At 38.8% G+C, this 21,553-nt stretch overlaps 3 protein-coding genes across 3 annotated transcripts; 2 read left to right on the top strand and 1 right to left on the bottom strand.

Moving 5' to 3' along the window:
- Window positions 1-1,528: 1,528 nt before the first annotated feature.
- LOC110298871 (olfactory receptor 51I2-like) lies at window positions 1,529-2,473 on the top strand. Its single transcript, XM_021168393.1, has one exon. The coding sequence runs from the start codon at window positions 1,529-1,531 to the stop codon at window positions 2,471-2,473; it is 945 nt and encodes a 314-aa protein (XP_021024052.1).
- A 7,634-nt stretch (window positions 2,474-10,107) lies between these two features.
- Window positions 10,108-11,052, top strand: LOC110298867 (olfactory receptor 51I2-like). The gene has a single exon (XM_021168390.1). The coding sequence runs from the start codon at window positions 10,108-10,110 to the stop codon at window positions 11,050-11,052; it is 945 nt and encodes a 314-aa protein (XP_021024049.1).
- An 8,896-nt stretch (window positions 11,053-19,948) lies between these two features.
- LOC110298873 (olfactory receptor 51I2) lies at window positions 19,949-21,008 on the bottom strand. The gene has a single exon (XM_021168394.1). The coding sequence runs from the start codon at window positions 20,931-20,933 to the stop codon at window positions 19,995-19,997; it is 939 nt and encodes a 312-aa protein (XP_021024053.1). The 5' UTR covers window positions 20,934-21,008; the 3' UTR covers window positions 19,949-19,994.
- Between the last annotated feature and the right edge of the window lie 545 nt (window positions 21,009-21,553).

The following is a 21,553-nucleotide window of genomic DNA, read 5'->3' as shown; positions in this document are numbered from 1 at the left end:
CCCTCCCCCCCTCTCCTCTCCTCTCCTCTCCTCTGCTCTATTCTTTTTATTTTTCCTCTGCCCCCTTGTCTTTCCACTTTTGTTTTTCTTTTTTGCATGCTTTCTTTATAATCTTTGGTCTCTGCTTTCTGTCTGTTGTCCTTGGTCCAAGAAAACATCATCTTCTTTCTGCTTCAGACATTACTTTCTTGGAAAGTATACACCATGAGACTGTATTATGAATGTAGACTTTGTGACTACAATATCCACTCCCCATATTTTTTCTACGAAAATTCTAGAGTTTAGGAAAAGAAGAATAGAAGCATTACCAGAGAAGTATTCATAAAGGAGGGTCTGAGGGGAGGGGAGATAGCACTGCTTATAATAATCTGCCATGTGTCACAGAAGATGGCATCCTTTGATCAGAAAAAAATCTATAAATTGAGTTTTTCTCCTCACTGAGATATGAAAAGGTAGCTATCATGGACAAGTAACATGGTATCTTGGTTCTGAGGCATAGGCTGCAGTTGGAATGATATAAAGAGAAGTGCTGAAAGAAGCAATTTGGGTCAGTAAGTTTATCTAGTGTTAACATAGTTAACAATGGAAAAGGTGTGTAGACATTGTGATTGAGTCTTAGTTGGGTGTAATGATGAGGTCATTAAAAAAGAGAACTATATGTATGAAAGCAATATTGTTTCTTAGAGAAGTGACTATTAATTCCACAGCTTTCAGGAACTAATTAAAAGTTGATTATGAACACAATTGCAAAGAATTTACATTCATTAAATCCTAATGTTCAGGGAGAAGAGTGGTCATAGCTGAACGAGTAGACATTTGAGAAAGAGATAGCAAGGGATGGAGAAAGTGCAAGTATAGTCAGTGACTGCCTGAGTGGCTTTCACTATGGAGGAATAATTTTAAAGATAAGGTCTTGCCAGAAGTTTTAATAATTCCCAGGACTTTCAGCCTCCCAGTCTCAGTCTCTAAATGACCATGACAGCTATGAACTACCACATCTAGCTTCGATATCCATCTTTATGGCCGTTTATCTCCCATCTGGATGAAAGAATGGAAGCTATGGGCAACTGGTCTATAGGTCTAAGGAGTTTAGAGTGTAGAGGCTCAGTTCCATTGCATTGTAGATAGAAGAAAAGATTGTGGTCTGATGAGTAAGTAATTTGCATTAACGAGGCTGTAATAATTGAAGATTTTGGGACTAATAGAGTTTTATGTTGGTAATTGAAAAGACTAGTTCCAAAATATTGACAAATTGAGTTCACAGCCTTAAAGGTGAGAAAAAGCAATAGACACAGGCGAGAAGGGGGTGGGATGTTTATTACCAGGTAAGTCCAGTGCCACAGCTTAGACTTTTCAGAAATCTTTGGGCAATGAGAGGCATTGTTGAGTACTATTGGAATCAAACTTGTCTAAAATGAACGGCTACATAGATATAAAAAAGAAAATAATATTGGACTCAGGCCATGCATGAAAATGTGAACTTGTTTTTTTTATAGGACAGAGTGAGTATCTAAGAAGAAGTTCAAAAATGGGAGGTGAAGCCCACAACAGCTCTGGGTTGCCTCCCTTCATCTTGACAGGACTGCCAGGGATGGAGACCTCCCAGCACTGGTTGTTCCTGCTTCTTGGTGTCCTCTACACTGTCTCCATAGTGGGCAATGCTCTGATCCTGTTCATCATCAAGGAGGAAGAGAGTCTTCACCAGCCCATGTACTACTTCCTGTCTCTGTTGTCTGGCAATGACCTGGGTGTGTCTTTCTCCACACTGGCCACAGTTCTGGGAGTGTTTTGTTTCCACTTAAGAGAGATCAGTTTTAAGTCTTGTATGTCTCAAATGTTCTTTATACATTTTTTCTCTTTCATGGAGTCTGGGATTCTGCTGGCCATGAGCTTTGATCGCTATGTAGCCATCTGTAACCCACTGCGCTATTCCACAGTGCTCACTGATGCCCGCGTGATGTGGATGGCTGTATGTGTTTTCTTTCGAACTTTTTGCATGATTTTCCCATTACCTTTCCTTCTGAAGAGGTTGCCCTTCTGCAAGGCTAATGTGCTTTCCCATGCCTACTGTCTGTATCCAGACATGTTTCGCCTGTCTTGTGGGGATATTACCATTAATAGTATATTTGGCTTGTTCATAGGCTTTTCTACCGTTGGACTGGATTCTGCACTCATTTTCCTGTCTTATGTTCTCATACTTCGCTCAGTGCTTGCTATTGCCTCCCAGGAAGAAAGGCTGAAGACACTGAACACGTGTGTGTCACATCTGTGTGCTGTCCTCATTTTCTATGTGCCTATGGTAGCTGTGTCCATGTTTGCTCGTTATGGGAGGCATGCCCCAAAGTATGTGCATACCCTGTTATCACTTGTTTATCTGTTTGTGCCTCCAATGCTCAACCCTGTTATTTATTCCATCAAAACTAAGGAGATTCGTCGAAGGCTTCACAAAATCCTGCTGGGGACCAAGATTTGATCTGGATAATATGCTACAGTCTTGGTTCAGAGGATGTTTGTCCTGACTGCACGGAGTTGTCTTTTGAGGCCCTTCTTTGACCTGCGATTTTTTTTAACGACTTTTCCCCCCCAAATTAACATTTCTATTAGGTTTCTTGATATCAGATGTCATATGTTACCAGCAGCATGGCTAGGATTCACAGTAATAAGCTCTGGCAAGGCAAAACAGTTCATATCAAAATTTATTTAAAAAATCATGTTTCATTCCCTTCTTTTCAAAATGAAAATTATATTGTGTTCCCTTATTTTTTTTTATTAAAATCTTACATCATGTTTGATTTCTTAACATGGAATTATTATTAATGGGAATTATATTGTTTCTCCGAAAGGGTTTGGTCAAGAGATATTATCTCAAGTCTTTGTCTCTCACACTCAAACATACTCAGTAGAATTATGCATAACTATTTCATATAGTGTGATTTCCATCTGGCCTGTAAGAAGAGATAAATATTATTTTATGTGAGTTATACTAAAAAGCTCATTTTTACTAATGTTGAAATTTTAATATTTAACTAATATATTGTATTGTATTTAAATTGCATATAATTAGATGTTCAGCATGTTAATAAAAGAATTAAGATTATAGGAAAGTTTGTGTTACAAAGTATATGTAATATATAGGGTGATTCAGTTTAGGATATGACAAAATAATGTACTATTATAATGATTGTTTTAAAGAACTTAATCAATGGTATGGAAAAGAGGGACAATCACTCAATATTGAATTTGTAATAAACTTACAGACTAGATCCAACTCTAGAAAATGCACCCCAATATAAAATGAAACTTAAATATTTTATGTCTTCCCATGTGGAGATACAGTATTGTGTGTATATGTTTGTGTGTGTGTGTGTGCGCGCGTGTGTGGTGTGTGGTGAAGTGTATGTCTTTTATGTTGAGATACATGCCTGCCTTGCTACATGTCTCAGATTGATTCTCCTGCTTCAGCCGCCTTACTAGCTTGGTCTACATTCATCATATCTTTAAAATGCACCTTGTTTGTAGAAATTTCTCATAGTAATGAGTAACATTTTAAAATACATGTGTAATTAGCAGTAGCTTTAAAAGAGTAACTCCCTCAGAATCAGATACAAGTTTCCCTAATTAATTATTTCATCTACGTTCTTGTTGATCATTAATCTCTTTTAATTTCCCTGCGAATGATGATTGAATGACTTCCTCTCAGTCTTTGAATATCTCACTTCTCTACTCTAGTTTTCTTTTCTTTTTTAAAAATTTCTATTAGATATTTTCTTTATTTACATTTCAAACACTATCCCCTATACCCTCCCCCTACCCTGCTCCTCTACCCACCCAATCCCACTTCTTGGCCCTGGCATTCCCCTGTACAGGGACATATAAAGTTTGCAAGACCAAGGGGCATCTCTTACCAATGACTGCTGACTAGGCCACCTTTTGCTATATGCAGCTAGAGACATGAGCTTTGGGGTTACTGGTTAGTTCATATTTTTGTTCTACCTATAGGGTTGCTGACACCTTTAGCTCCTTGGGTACTTTCTCTTGCTCCTATATTGGGGACCCTGTGTTCCATCCAATAGCTGACTGTGAGCATCCACTTCTGTATTTGCCAGGTACTGGCATGGNCTCACAAGAGACAGCTATGGAAGAAATTCTTTGCTTCTAAGGGGACCCACACTAAATTTATTTTCATCAGAAACATCCTATTATACTAAAACCCATCAATATCATAGGGTGCATAATTTAAAAAAATTCATTAATTCTTTGAGAATTTAATATATGCATACAGTTCACTTTGATCATATTAATCTACCAATTTCTCCAATTTTGTCTCCCAGATCCATTCAACACTCCCAATGTTGCTCTCAACTCCATGCATTTTTTTAAACAGGTTTTCATTTATAATTCGAGGATTTTACACATGGAAACACGGTATTTGCACCATTCCTCCCATGTCTTTCCAATGAGTCTTTTTTGATTTCATGACTTCTTCTGTACCACACATACACACACACACACACACACACACACACACACACACACACACACACACACACACACAAACACACAGCAAGCACACACATACACACACATTCTAATGAATCTAAATAATGTTACTCTTATGTGACTGTCTGCATAGGATTAGTGTCTCATCCCTGAAAACAGAAGAAAATAAATACACAAACATATATTGGTTCTCCTTCTCTCAGCAACCATCTAGAGGTAAATTCTTGTGAAATATTCTTCTACCCATACTGGCACATTATAGTCATTTTCATTTCAGGCAGCTAATTTGTTGAGAATCCTTGGAAACATCTCTCCTGTACAGCTGGAGACAGTATTCTTCAGCCACTGTTCTTGTTCTGGCCCTCACAGTCTTTCCTCCCCTTTATGTCCATGATGTTTCCCTGAGTCTTAGGTGTAACAGTTGTATCATAAATGTCTCCGTTGGGCATGGGATCCCTTGATCACGTACTCTCTGCAGTTTGGCCAACTGTGTGTGTCTCTCTGCTAATAATCTCCATCCACCTCAAAATGAAGCTTCTTTGATGACAAATGAGAGCTGCATTTACCAATGGGTATAAGAGGGCAGTTGGAAACTCTGTCATGTTTGTTATGTAGTAGCAGTAGGGTTTTTCCCTGGAGGGCCCATGATCTTTCCAGCCATAGGTTCATAACAAGGTTGGCAGTACCAGGAAGTGACCAGGCAAAGACAGTTGGCTGCACCAAAGACTCAAGTGTCACTATTGTATTATTAGAGATATTTTTCAGGTCTTGTCATGGTTGCGGTTCTCAAGCATTAGAGGGGGGCACCACTGATGGTAACTTTTCTCCCTTGGCAGCTTGCATAGTGCCTTCAGAGTCCAGTACAAGAGTGAGGCTTCAGACAGAACATTTCCAGATCAACACCAGCTAGATGTCTCCAACTCCTGTGACTGAAGTATGAATGAATTTAGCAATAGAATCTTATTTTGATGTTCTGGAAGGTAACCAAGAACAATAGTAACAGTGTGTGTGTGTGTGTGTGTGTGTGTGTGTGTGTGTGTGTGTGTGAATTTCATCCTGAATTCATCAGTTGACAGTTATGAGTTATGCAGGCTAGTTCTATTTTCATTGTATTGTGGGTAAAGCAGCATAGATGCTGAACACAGGTCCTAGGGATTATGTGGTGTTTCCTGAGGACCATCAGGCAGTTTTGTGGATGTGAGTCACCAGTTTGTGTTTGGATCCCTGTGAACACAGTTTTGATGTTACTCACTTTTCTAAGTGATGTTGAATTGACACTTGTTTCCTCTTTGATTTTAAATAGGAAATAAATGGGGTACACCGGTCATTGTTTTTGTAGTTTCCCTATTTCCAATTGGTAGTGGAAAAAGAAACAAACAAACTAGTGTACTTCCAATTATGACATTAGAAAGACACTGTTTATACTGCTTTACTTTCTAGTTGACAATTATGGGTTTGAGTTCTGATGGTAATATTCCTTTGACACAATGTACTTTGTAATATAATTTAACGAAATAGGAATAACAAGATGCGAATTCTAGTGTGCCACTTCAATTCAGTAAATAAAACAACACACCTACTTATTTGTGCTTTTTATTGTTACATATTCATTGTGTGTGTATATATATTGTGTATTTATACAAACATACATACATATACATATATATACACATATATACAAATGTCATAAACATATTTGTATAAAAGAATGTCATAAGTGTATTTTGAAGATATTCCTTTCTCCCTTTTCTTCCCACTCTACTGGGTTAATCTCCTTCATTCTTTAAGACTTACTTTTAGTTTCATGTCTTATATACACATTTCATTTTATATATCTATATAAAACATTCACAAGAGAAAAGATGATAATTTTACTTATCAGTAAGTTTATTTCAAGAGTCTCACAAGCTCTTGCTATGTGTTGTTGGATCACATGTGCTCATATCTATAGGCATTTGTCCTTCATTTTACCTATATGAAATCTTTCTTCATTATTTATTTAAATTTATTTACATTTCAAGAGTTATCCCCTTTCCTGGTTTCCTTTCCTCCTGGAAACCCTCTGTCCTCCCCACCCTTGCCCTACTTCTATGAGTGTATTCCTCCACCCACCTACCCACTCCTGCCTCTCCACCCTCGATTCCCCTACACTGGGGCATCTATGGAGCCTTCATAGGACCAAGGACCTCTCCTCCCATCGATGCCTGACAAGGCCATCCTCTGCTACATATGCAGTTGGGACCATATGTATTCATTGGTTGGTAGTTTGTTCCTGGAAGCTCTGGGAGGGGGGGCAGTTTGTTGGTTGATAGTATTGTCCTTTTTATGGGGTTACAAACTCCTTCAGCTCCTTCACTTCTTTCTCTAACTCACTGAGGAGGGGTAATTGGATTACCCCTCACTCAGTGCAATGGTTGGCTGCAAGCATCTGACTTTGTATTTGTAATGCTCTGTCAGGGCCCCTCAGGAGACAGCCATATCAGGCTCCTTTCAGCAAGCATTTCTTAGCACATATATGGATTCTAAAAACCAAAAGAAATAAATAAACTTGATGGCTGGATTTTAAAGATGTAATTTTCTAGGGCTGGAGGAGTGGCTCAGCCTTTAAGAGCACTTACTGCTCATGCAGAGGTCCTGAGTTCAATTCCCAGCAACCACATAGTGACTCACAGACATCTGTAATGGAATCTGACACCTTCATCTGGTGTGCCTGAAGACAGCAACTGTGGAATCAAATATATAAGAGAAATCTTAAAAATATGTAATTTTTAATGAATATTGCCCCTACCCATATGCATGCACATCACTTGTGTAACTGGTACTCATGGAGACAAGAAGACACCATTTGATCTCACATAACTTGAGTTAGAGATGCATGTGGGTGCTGATACCTGATAACCTGGGTCATTTGCAAGAGCAATCAGTACTTGTACCTGCCGAGACATCTCTCCAACCTAATGAAGCTGGCTTTGAATATAGGTCTGGCCACATGACCACAAACTGCCAAGCAGATTCCTGTCTTGAAAGACTTTTAACAGTTAATAAGGTGACTTTCCACACAAACCAAGAGGGTTACCCTGTTTGCTGACACCATATAACTAAGATTTTACTGGTTGTATTAATGCTTTCTTGAAATCTTTTTGAGTCATGGGAGGGTTGGTGGAACAAGCTCTTCTGGGAATCAGTGGGAATCCACAGGTCTGAGAATCTGTCCAGCTCTGATGCTGGTTTACAGAATAAGCTGTTTCTGAGGCTCAGCTCTAGGAAATGAAGATCTGAACTTACGGATCACTCTAGGACAACCGCAGCTTTGACTCTCAACTTCACGGATATCTTTAAATGAGAGAAATGACAGAACACAGGAGAGCACATTTACTCAAGAGTTTTCACACTTCTGCACGAGCCATCTCCTTGGAGGTTCTTATGAGGCTCAGGGGACTCTTAATGGGCAGCATCATAAATCCAGAGTAGGAATGGATACAGACTTGCACAGTATGAAGAGCACATCTGCATTCTGAGGATGTACAGTGCTTGGTGTTTCTCTGGGCAAGTCCCTTGCCTACTCTTTTCTCACAGCTACCAAATCTACCTTGAGCAGGTAAACAGGGACCTTAGCTCTTTTCTCACAGGGATCTATAGGAATCTTTTTCCTAACTCTTGTATTCTGAGATGACTAGGGTTCAAAGATTTTAGGAAAATCTATCAATTCAGCATCTAGTGCTATGTAGTTGCAATTCCACTGTGTTGACCTGGTTCTCCATTTTCAGGTCCTGGTATAAAGCCTCAGATAGACAGCTGTTTTCTCTGTTTGTTTGTTTGGAATTAGGAAAGCAGTTTGGAGACCAAGAAAGGTATTCTTATGCTCTAGGAAGCTGCTTTCATTGCTACTTTCCTATTTGTTTTTCCTTCAGCATGTAACTGCACTGGAAACCTTCACATTAAGAACTTTATTCTTTATTTCCATATTCTTTAAATGTGAAAATTGTTTATTAAAAAGTTAAATTCACAGTTGGTGCTTGTGAATGTATGTGAGTTCAGATTAATTCACTCATCTCAAGGTTTTTACACTTAAATTCAGGTGTTAGTATATTGTTATTATAGTAGTTTACAGATTTAATACCATCGTGTAAAAGTTTAAAACTAGAACTAGTAATATCAGAGTCCTAGTTCAAGGATTTGTATACCACTTTACCTGTCTAGGCATTAAGGAGAAAATAAGATGGAAATGGGGTACAGATTAGCTGGCAAAGGCAGCTGCCACCAAACTTGATAGCCTGACCTTGGTTCCTGGAACCCACATGGTGGGTGGAGAGAAATAACTTCTACAAACTGTCGTATAATTTTCACACGTGCCATGGTACACATTATTCCACTAAATAAATAAGTGCAAATATGATATAATTTAAAAATAAAAGGAAATGCAGACAATGATTGGAGCACATAGTTTAATAAGGGAGAAAGATACTAATCAATGAACCACATGCTTGTCATTGTATTTACCTGTGATAAAAACAGTAAGGCAAGATCCAAACTGTGGAATTATGTTAGAGGTGTGTCAGTAGATGAATAGATAAAGTAAATGCAGTAAATGAATGTATTTATGTATGTATGTGTGTGTTTCTATATGCACGTATATGTGTGTGTAAGCATGAATTTTATTTTTCTATAAGGAACAATGAATAATACCATCTGCAAGAAAATATATGTATGAAAGATAGTCATATTAAAAGAAATAGCCATACTGATAATTCTTTACTTCTGAGAATACATTACTTCTTATTAATGGATTCCTATGTCCTTCTTATAGACTTTCAGATGCAATGGCTATGCATGTGAACAGCATTTTAAAGCCCCTCAAATTAATGTAGGATATAGCTCATTTTGAGAATATTTGAAAGAAGGACACATATGAACATACAAGAAACAAAATCAAAGGCAGCTAGGAGTGGCAGAGACTGAGGTTCTTGAACTCTGGTGAGTAAGCGAGGGGCTCAAACAACAAAGAGGAGGGAGATATTGGGATGATATTTGAGTTCAGGAAAAAGAAGAGAGACAGCTTGGATTCTAGTCATGTTTTGTCATAATGTGCTTAGGAGAGACTAAATCAGCTTTAACATATTAACAACTGACTTCCTGGGCCATGGTGGTGCATGCCTTTAATCCCAGCACTTGGGAGGCAGAGGCAGGCTGATTTCTGAGTTCGAGTCCAGCCTGGTCTACAGAGTGAGTTCCAGAACAGTCAGGGCTACACAGAGAAACCCTGTCTCAAAAAAAAAAACTTAGTTCATTGAACACTTACTTTATGATTATGTCTAAAAATCAGAGGGAAGAAAGGCCAGATTATACAGATGTAAACTTGTGTAAATAAGATGGTACAAGAATAAAGGGCAATATTTTTTTTTAAAGGGCCAAGGTTTGTCTCTGGGGAACAGGAGAGGTAAAGGGTTTATTCAGTTCTTTCTGGATTGTTCCATGGCATTTGGTGTAAGAATTTAAGCATCATCTTCCTCCTATCTTGAGACTCTTGCTGGACCCACTCTTCACTTTTCCATGGCCCTTTCTCACTCCACTCTGGTGTATCTCCCTCACAGCTCCTCAACAACCCTGATGAGAAGCTTGTACAGTAACACCTCAAGCACCTTAAGCTTCATGCTGACGGGCTTCCCAGAGATGCTGAGTCTGGAGCACTGGCTGGCTGCCCTCCTGCTTCTGCTGTATATTATCTCCATAGTAGGCAATGCCCTGATTCTCTTCATCATAAAGGAGGAACAGAGTTTGCACCAGCCTATGTATTACTTCTTGTCCCTTCTGTCTGTCAACGACCTGGGAGTGTCCTTTTCTACATTGCCAACAGTGCTTGCTTCTATGTGTTTTCATATCCCAGAGACTGCCTTCGATGCTTGCCTGGCCCAGATGTTCTTCATACACTTTTTCTCCTGGACAGAGTCTGGGATTCTACTGGCTATGAGTTTTGACCGGTACGTGGCCATCTGTAACCCTTTGCATTATTCCTCAGTGCTTACTGATGCCCGTGTGGCCCATATGGGTATGTCCATCATCATCCGCAGTTTCTGCATGGTCTTCCCACTTCCTTTCCTACTGAAGAGGCTACCCTTCTGTAAGGCCAATATTCTGACCCATTCCTACTGCTTACACCCAGACCTGATACGCTTGCCCTGTAGAGATACCACCATCAACAGCATGTATGGGCTGTTCATTGTCATCTCTGCTTTTGGTGTAGACTCAGTGCTCATCCTCCTCTCCTATGTGCTCATTCTGCGCTCTGTGCTGGCCATTGCCTCCAGGGAAGAAAGGCTTAAGACACTCAACACATGTGTGTCACATATCTCTGCTGTGCTCATCTTCTATGTACCCATGATTAGTGTGTCAATGGTCCATAGATTTGTAAAACATGCCCCAGAGTATGTGCACAAGTTCACATCCCTGGTCTATCTCTTTGTGCCTCCAATGCTCAATCCTATTATCTATTCCATCAAGACAAAGGAGATTCGTAGGAGACTGCACAAGATGTTACTGGGTACCAAGTTCTGATCAAAGATATGTTTTCTGAAACACTACATAGCTTAGAAACTTTCGTTATTACTGATGTTTAAGTGTATCAAAATAGTTTGTGGAGCATACACACACACACACACACACATATATATGTGGTCATATCACACACATATATATATATGTGTATATATATATATATATATGTGTATATATATGACCATATGTGACCATATATGTGTGACCATATCACATACACACACACACATATATATGTTGTACTATAATCATATATATACAGTACAGTCACATATATACGATATGGTTATATATATATTATATATACACATTATATATACATTATACATTATGTATGTATATATATATATATATATATATTAATAATACGGTCATACATTTGGGAGTATGTGTTGTGTGTTGCATGTAAGATACAGCCTAGACACAATCTGCAACTCAAGACATCATGTAATTAGTTAGGTCATAGTTTGTTGCAAATTAATGTTCTCCAACTCAACAACAACAAAAGATCCTTTAATTAGGTCTTTTTTGTTCCCAATATGCCAGGTAACATCTATGTTTTCAAGTAATATAAACATAAGTTCGTGTGTGTATGTGTACACACATATATCATCTAATACAAGAATAATGATTTGGGATATCTTTAAACTTCAAATTTTCAAGTTATACAGTAGTTATTTGTCTATGGTAATATGTACTGCCATCACTCAGGCACAGCTAAGGGAAAGAGTAAATGTCTCCTAAGAAGATAATAAGCATATTGAATGGGTGATGAAGTGATATTTGTGACTAATAGAGGGGGTAGCTCCCTTTACCAGTTGCTGCAGTGTGACCTACAGTGTTCAGGAATATGGGTTCATGTTCGTACATTGGGTAGCACTGCCTAAAGAGCACCCTGCAAGCTACAGCAGAGACAGAGACCAAGAGATGAGACATGACAGGGAAGTTGTAGAGTCACAGCCATGAAGAGACGGAAACCTTCTGACACCCATAAGCATGAACACAATACACATGACACAGGGGGGCAGACATTGGTAGAACTAAGCACAATGAGCTGGAGACTTTTACAGAGCAATGACCAGGACATGGTCTAAGTCAAATTGTAAGGAGGATAATGGAGAAAACACATACTTTGGGCAGAAATCGTATATATATATATATATATATATATATATATATTTATTTATTTATTTATATATGGTTATTTATTTTCTTTATTTACATTTAAAATGTTATTCCCTTCCCTAGATTCCTCTCCAAAAATCTCCTATCCCCTCCCCCCTCCCTGATCCCCAACCCACCCACTCCTGCCTCCTGGCACTGGCCTTTTAAAAGTTGTATCTCTTTACATTTTTTCATAAGATGGTAAAATAAGTTTTAGAAGCTAAAGCTATATGGACCAAGTAACAGGACAGTGATCTAAACATAAGAGAGCATGTACTTGTATTGGCCCTAAATGCTCACCCTGACTGCAAACACAGCAACAGAAAAGTGAAATTCAAACATACAGATGACACAAGGTAGGCTATAGAGATAGCATAGAAACACTTGTTGCTAAATGTAGATGAATTTGTTAAAGATTGGTAAAACTAGGAACAAAGCCCACACATTACAAAGTTTCAGAGGCAGGAGATTGCTAAATTCTGGTACCATAGCCCCATACTCCCTGGCAATCTCAAAAAGTTGTAGCAAGTGAAGAAAAACAAGTAAGTAATAGAAAGAGGGTATCCTATTAGATGTAGAAGGTTCTCAAGGTGTAGCAGAAAGAGTATAGCGAATCAGGTAGGAGAGAGTGCTATAGTTTTGCAATCAGTGGAAGCAATAACTATAGATGTAGGCTGGAGCAAAGATGGGATTGGACATCCCCCAGAACACAGAATACATTGATCTCTGACTTAGAAACGCATGCTACATTGAGCTGTTTGCAAAGCTACAGAACACCCTGAAGAACTTCTCTCCCAAGAATCTTCTGTGTCATCATGGAAAAAAAACTGTATTAGTAGTATCTGGAAAGAAAGAGGGAAATAAGGCAACTCAATACTCAGTTGTGTGCAAATATGCAAAATGCCAAGGATAACAAGGAACCCTTGGCTTTCAACTCATACTACAGGAATCTGTTCTCTCTCTCTCTCTCTCAAATTAGAAAAACACCTGAGTTCAGTATTTTTAGGCTTTTAAAAAGTTGAAATCCTGCTGTGGGGTGTATGGTACCCATAGAGAGATCTCCCTTTCTCTAAAGAGAAGGGAAGAGTTGGGTTGGGGGAGGGTGTGTGAGGATAGGACTTGGAGGAGAGGAGGGAGGAGGCCTGTGATCAGGATGGAAAATAAATGAATAAATAAATAAATAAATAAATAAATAAATAAATAAATAAATAAATGGAAGATAAAATTTGAAACCTTGGGCTTGTAAGATGGTTCAGGTAGAGGAGCTTGCACACACTCCTGATGACCTGGGTAAGAGCCCCATATCCAACAGAGTTTTGTAGGACAAAATCAGCTTCTGAGAGCTCCCTATGACCTTCCCTTGCTTGTCATGGCACAGACATGCCTGCACCCACATACACATACACACAAAGGAAATGAACACATTGAAAATGTTGAAGCTCAGTTGTAGCCATATAATTTAGTTACATAATAGAGAAGAATGGTGATTTAGTCCTTGAATCATATTGATATGGGGGAAGTGCTGTACCCATATTGAGCATGGGAACTATTTGATATTTAGACTAATAAATGTGTATTTTGCTTTGGTAGTGCTTAGTGAATATGGACCAAATCCATAAATAATGGATGTGTAATTTTTCTTTCTGAGACAATGTATTTGTTCTTACTAGCAAAGTAAATATTTTATATAGGGTATTAACTTCTAAATCAAGTAAGAACCCATTAATAATATTTTATTGACTGAGAAGATTATTTTGAAAAAATATGTCTGATCATAAATAAAATAACATTGTACAATTGGTATCTGTTTTATTTCTAACAACTTTTCTTTATAGTCATAAACAGTTATTTATATTATTTGTAAAATTGTTCTTATTGAGATTTGGATTTTAAATGCCTGGTAGGAAATGGATGCCAACTTCATAAAGAACTGGAGATGTAGTTCAGTATCAGAGTGCTAGCCTAGGATGCATCTGGTCATGGGTTCAAATCCCCACACCCAGGAATTTTGTTTTCCCAGTTTGAATTTACCTCTAATATAAGTTCTTGTGGTATTCAGCCTTTGTTATGCCTTCAAACAATCTATATGGAGTTTTACTTCACCAGTGACACTATTCCATTGCACTACACTTAATCACAGTGAAAGACAAACATCACATGTTCTACCCTTAAGTGGAACTGAAGAATGTGACCTGCATAGAGACTTCTAATTGCTATAGGTCATATTATAAATGAGAGGGTAGATAAAAGACATGGATAGAAGTCTTGAGATTGTACTTCACATTGAAGAGTTTTGGAGGTCTAAAGGAATTTCAATGCATGAGCAAATCTTAAGTGTGTGTAATTATATATGCACAGATGAAGTCAATAAATTAAACATTCATTTAGTGGATAATTATTTCCTCTATTTTATCACATATACCTGATGAACTAATACTCTGTTTATAGTGGAAGGAACATATATTTTATTTACTAAATATGGAGAAGTTGCATAAGTAGCAACAGATAGCCTGAGATTCACAGAGGTCTCTGAGTTCATGGTTCATCATAATTTAGAAACATATCCTGTTGATAATGGAGCAGTGAAGCCCCCAATTCTTCTGTTCTTCCCTCATATATTACATCCCACCCAACAGTCTCTCCCCCTCATTTTTCCAGATCCACCTCCCCTCAGAAAAGAGCAGGTCTCTCAGGGATATCAACTAAACATTGCATAATAAGCTACAATAAGACAAGGCACATACTATCATATTAAGGTTGGAGAAGGCAAACCAATAAGACAAAAAGTGACTCAAAACAAAAGTGTGAGGGACAGAACTTGTTCCCACTTGTTCCCACTTGATTCCTACAAGCACACCAAGCTACTCAGCTATGCAGAGGACTTAGGTCAGACCCCTAAGGCTCCCTGATCTCAGTGAGTCCCTATGAATCTCAGTCAGTTGACTCTGTGGGTCATGCTCTCATGGTGTGTCCCTGATCACTCTGGTTCCTCTGATTCTTCCTCCCTTTCCCCGAGCTCTACATAATGTTTGACTGTAGTACTCCCAATCTGCTCCCATCAGTTGCTAGATGAAGTCTTTCTGGTCTCTTTGATGATGATTCTGCTAGGTTCTACTCCCAGAACACTCTGCTGGTGGAACAAGCTTTAGCTGTTTTTGTGGCTGGCTTGATGTCCCAATCCCTCCATTTGAGACCTTGCCTAGTTACAGAAGATGGTCAGTGCAGGCCTGTGTCTTCCGTTACTAGGAGTCATTGCTAGGGCTACACTCATAGATTTTATGGAGTTTCTATTGCACTGGTTTCTACCTTGCTCCAAAATACCCTCCTCCCGATTCCAGTCATTTCTCAGAGTATTTTCTCCTTCCCTCAACTCCACTTGATCCCTCTGTTCCCAACCTACCCACTCCCAGTTTCCTCACATCTATTCTATTTACCCTTCTTAAGGAGATCCTTTCATCCTCCTCTTAAGCTTTCCTTATTACTTAGCTTCTCTGGACCTGTGGATTGTAGCATGATTGTCTTTTACTTTACAGATAACATCCTGTTATAAGTGAGTACATGCCATGTTTGTCTTTCGGGTCTAGGTTACCTCACTAATTATTTCTAGTTATATCCATTTGCCTTCATATTTCATGATGGCATTGCTTTTAACATCTGAGTAACACTCCATTTTGTACACCTATCACATTTTCTTTAGCCAAGTGAATCCTCGCTTGATGAGAAATGCCCATGGGTTGCATAACCTAAGTGGGAAGATGAACACATTGTGTCCTGCTTTGTGTATTTTATGAAGCCATGGTAGGTGAGACCATCTCCAGGCCAGCAGAACTGCTTCTGCGGTTGAGAAGTTGTGGTCTGAGATGATCTGATCAGATTTCAAATCACTTCATTGATTTTGCCTTGTGGTACATAGGAAATTAAGCCATTGGCCAGGCACTTCCAGGGTCATGGGTGCTCTCTTCTTCTGAGGACTATTTCAGAAGAATCTCTCCTTTTTTGAGCTCCTATGGAAGTCCCTACAATGTGACTGGCAGGTTTCTTATGTTCTCTATTAGATTTTACTTGTCATAGGTATCTTATGAGTCTTTTTAACATATTGTTCTTATTGAACATTTGGAAGTTCCACATAATACATCCTGATCACATTCACTTCTCCGTCCTTCCAGGTCCATTACTAACCCTTATGGCCTCCCAGAAAACAGAAGATGAAAAAAAAATCAATTCCAACTTGTGTTGCCCTTATACTCACTGGAGCATGGTCAAACTCACAGTGTCAACCCCTTAAAGATAATGGAGTCCTTAAGCACAAGGCAAGAGATGAAGTCTTCTGTACTATTGGAATTGTTACTCTGAGCTTCTCAGATCAATCTTTGCCATGGAGGACAAGCCATGTGTCCAGAACAAGGCAGGGTAGATGTATGACCTTCCATACTCACACATACTTTCTGTAAACTAAGAACTATTCACAGTGTTTCTTAGCTTGGATGCTGTCTAATACTTCATTTTTTCAAATTATAACTAGGTCTAGGGGCACTTAACAAAAAAGAAATAAAGGAATTGCCTTTTAAATATTTTTCCTGGGACTAAATTAGGTATTTTTGTTATTCCAATATGAAAAACTAGTGAGTTCATAGGAAACATTGTAACAGAACAACAACAATAAAACCCAGTGGTGGTTGGCTTTGGTCTGGTTAGGGTTATAGTTGCAGGGGTCGCCTACCTATGGCTGTAACAATTACTATATGAATAGCCACAACAGCCAAAACAAGCAAAACAAAGCTCCAGCCTTTTCTCTGTGTTTTTGAAAAGCATTAGAACTTGTGTTTTATAAAGGAGAAAGAACGGGAGAAAGTGGACAGAGCCAGAGGACATTTGAGGTGCCTCTTAGTCACCTGCTCCTTGTTTTTTTCTCTCCTTTTTAAAAGTATTTTACTCATAACTATAGAAAGGTAACACATTCACATAAGTATATGAATATATATGTATATATGCATACATATGTAGTGTATATATTTGTAACATTAAATTAAAATTTCCATTAATTAATTGATTAATTAATTCACGTTACATCCTAATTGCATCCTCCCTCTCCTCTCAGTTCCGCCCTCAAATAATCCCTCCCCCACCCCCTACTCTCTTTCACCTCTGAGAATGGGTAGGTTCCTCTGGGTACCAAGTCACCCTGCCACTTCAAGTGACTGCAGGCCCTTCCCTGTCTTCGGTTTGCCATCAGTACTAAGAGTCTTTCTTAGTACTTCCTTTAACCCTTTTCTTTTCATCAATATCTTTATTTAAAAAATAAAATCTTACGCCACTAAAATTATTATTTGTATCCTAAAGCAAGATAAGAGTTTTTTATATGACTCACAAAAGCTATTTTTAAATGTACAGTTACATTTGACTGTAGTCTAAACATCCCTATTTATTTTCTCTTTGAATAATTTTGATATATTATTTGACCATACTCTATAAAACTAACTTAGTAGGCCAGTAAATATATTTCCTATTGACCTCATGGGTGTATTTTGAGATCTGACTCTCACAAATACTAACACTATCAACATTCACAAAAAGTTCCTTCCCACTGCTCCACCCGGGGATCCATACCTTAATCAGCCACCAAACACAGTCACTATTGCGTATGCCAGCAAGATTTTGTGGAAAGGACCCTGATATAGCTGTCTCTTGTGAGGCTATGCCAGTGCCTTGCAAATACAGAAGTGGATGTTCACAGTCATCTATTCGATGAAACACAGGGCCCCTAATGGAGGAGCTAGAGAAGGTACCCATGGAGCTAAAGGGGTCTGCAACCCTATAGGTGGAACAACAATATGGACTAACCAGTATCCCCAGAGCTTGTGTCTCTAGCTGCATATGTACCAGAAGATGTTCTAGTCGGCCATCATTGGGAAGAGAGACCCCTAGGTCTTGCAAACTTTATATGCCCCAGTTCAGGGTAACATCAGGACCAAGAAGTGGGAGTGGGTGGGTAGGGGAGCAGGGCCTGGGGAGGGTATAGGGGATAGCATTTGAAATGTAAATGAAGCCGCATGTGGTAGCTCATGCCTTTAATCCAGCACTTGGGAGGCAGAGGCAGGCAGATTTCTGAGTTTGAGGCCAGCCTGGTCTACAGAGTGAGTTCCAGGACAGCCAGGGCTACACAGAGAAACCTTGTCTCGGAAAAACCAAAAAAAAAAACCCAACCCAAACCAAACCAAACCAAAAAACCCCAAAAACCGAAATGTAAATGAAGAAAATATCTAATAAAATATTGAAAAAACAAAAAAGAAGCAATCTTGGACAGTAAAAAAAAAAAAAAAAAAAAAAAAGTTCCTTCCCCTTTTACCCAACATTCGTCTTTGACATTTAACCAATAGAGTTTTACATAAAAAGGAAAATGTTAAGTCGGGCAATGGTGGCACATGCCTTTAATCCCAGCACTTGGGAGGCAGAGGCAGATGAATTTCTTAATTCGAGGTCAGCCTGGACTGCAGAGTGAGTTCCAGGACAGCCAGGGCTATACAGAAAAACCTTGTCTCGAAAAACCAAAACCAAACCAACCAACCAAACAAACAATCAAAGGAAAATGTTGTATCAATGGTGGCCTCTGCTGCTTTGAGTCTCTAGCTCAATTTTCTGACAAGATACATTCCATAGTCATCCCCACTTAAATTTTTCAGCTAGAAGTAAGCAAAAACTTAGTCTGAGCTCATCAAAATTTGGTTAAGGAATTTCCCAGTGTATGTTAGCACTCTGTCATCAAAGAAATGACACATAAGGAAAAATCATTGTAAAATAAGTTCAGAAAGAATTATTTTTAATTGTCTAATTGTAAATCATGAATGTATTATGTGGCATATTGCAGGATTTTTTTTAAGCTAACTAACAATCATAGAACATAATTTCTGACATCTTTTAGCATGGAATTGGTATCTGGAGGAGAAAGACAAGAGAAACCAGACCTCTGGCTCATCGCCCATCTTATAGAAAGGTCTGTGATTTAGATGTCTATGACATTTAGACATCGGAGTCCTGCCCTTCTTGGAAAAAGATAAATGCTGTAGACAGAAAAGATGTAGAAAGTTCTCAGTGTCAGCAGCTGCCAGTTTTCTGAGGTCATCTTTGTTTATTCAAGTGAGTTCTGAAAGTATATCAGAGTTAATTCTTGAAGTTAAAGCAATCTGTGATCACTTAGAGCAGTAGAGTAGAAGAAAACCAGACAACAGTGGTGACTTTATGCAGTGCAGATTAGACAATAAAATGGTCTTCATACAGATAATGAAACGATACTCATACACATTCTCCATTAGAATGGAAAACAGACATGAATTTAATCTCAAATGTCTATACAATGTTGTGCAATTCATTCTGTCTCTCATGTGATTAATATGAACACTAAGTCAGTCAATGCATATAAAGATTTTAGAATATAACATGGCACATTTGATGACCCAGTAAAACTAATTGTCACAAGACAAATTACTTAAAAAAATTTCTACCTTGTTAACTGTAAAACATTTCATAACTACTCATTTGTCTCTAACATTTACCTTTCTGCAGATGATGCAGAGGTTACCTGAATGCCTTATTGATTTATATCCCCTTATTTTTTAAGTTTTGTGCTTTCAGTTTTCTGGTCTCATAGCTTGCCCTCTAATTACATATCCATTGTATACTTATGATATGGATAATGCTAATGCTGAAAACTAATCATAATGATATCTTAATGAGAACCTATAGGCAGCATAATCATCAGAACCTATAAAAAGATGTGTAAGTCACAGTTTGATACGGCGAAACATGCGGAATATGGCACGGCGGATCTCCTTTGTCTTGGCACTGTAAATGAGAGGGTTGAGAACAGGAGGCACAAAGAGGTAGATATTGGACATGAGGACATGTATGTATCGTGGGGCATGCTTCCCAAAACGGTGGACTGTAGAGACTCCTATCATTGGCACATAAAATGCAAGCACAGCCAAGATATGTGACACACATGTGTTGAGAGCTTTAAGGCGTTCCTCATGAGAAGCAATGGCCATAACAGAACGCAGAATGAGCACATAGGAGAGGAAAATAAAAAGCAGATCCATGCCAAAGGTAGACACAAGAACAAACAGTCCATAAATACTGTTGATGGTGATGTCAGCACAGGCAAGCTTCATCATGTCTGGGTGCAGGCAGTAGGAGTGGGAAAGAACATTGGATCTGCAGATAGGTAGCCTCTTTATAAGGAAGGGCAGAGGGAAAAGGGTGATGAAGCTTCGAGCAGTCACAGCTAAGCCCACCCCAGCAATGAATTCATTGGTGAGGACATTGGCATAATGCAAGGGATCGCATATGGCTACATAGCGATCAAAACTCATAGCCAGCAGAATCCCTGACTCCATCATCGAGAAAGAATGAACGAGGAACATCTGGACTAGACAGGCATCAAAAGCAATGCTGCGGGCATCAAAGCAGAAGGTTCTGAGCACGGTGGGCAGTGTGGCCATTGACATGGCCACATCACTGAAAGACAACATGGACAGGAAGTAGTACATGGGAGCATGGAGGATGGGCTCCACTCTCACAGCCTGCAGAATCACAGTATTTGCCCCAAGGGCCACGGCATACATCACACAAAGGGGTCCTGCCAGCCAGGGGTGGAGGCTCTCCAGACCAGGGATACCAGTCAGGAGAAAGGAGGCAGGGTGAGTGACATTGAACAGCGCCATCACAGGGGGAACCCAGGATGTGTCTCAGGGTCAGATCTTCTTGCTTGGAGAATTTCAAGATCTGTGCTTACTGGAGGACAAGAAACTCAGGATTATCAGATACAGTGAGGTAGTGTTTACAATTAAAAGCTGGAGCACTCATGAAACCATTGGTTTGGGACTAATGCTGGCACACTATTTTATGATCAGCTACAAACTAGGATAGCATTTCCCTGTTTCATGATGTAGAATGATATTGTATAATACTTCAGAAAAAAACAGTTAGCCATGAGACATGTTTCTACCATGTTATTTACATTTTTTCATAAATTTTATAAGTATCATTCAGGAGAAATATGTAAACAGTAATTCAAAAGGTTCGTTGTTGCAGAAGGGAAGCAGTTGTTGGAATCACCAGTAACTCTTGGAAGTGCTTAAACATGTCCTGAGAACAGTTTAATTCAGATATTTTGTTAATTATGAAGACAATTCCCCAGTGTATTTATTTATTTATTTATTTATTTTACAATTTTAGAGGTTTATGTATTTTATTTAAATGTGTGTGTTTGGTTGCATTTGTTTGCATACCATGGAAGGACTTACAGATGGTTGTGAGCTGCCATGTAGGTTCTGGGAAACAA

Source organism: Mus caroli, chromosome 7 (assembly GCF_900094665.2).
Source record: "Mus caroli chromosome 7, CAROLI_EIJ_v1.1, whole genome shotgun sequence".
In the NCBI taxonomy this organism is placed as follows: Eukaryota; Metazoa; Chordata; class Mammalia; order Rodentia; family Muridae; genus Mus; species Mus caroli.
This window is presented reverse-complemented; position numbering and strand designations above follow the sequence as displayed.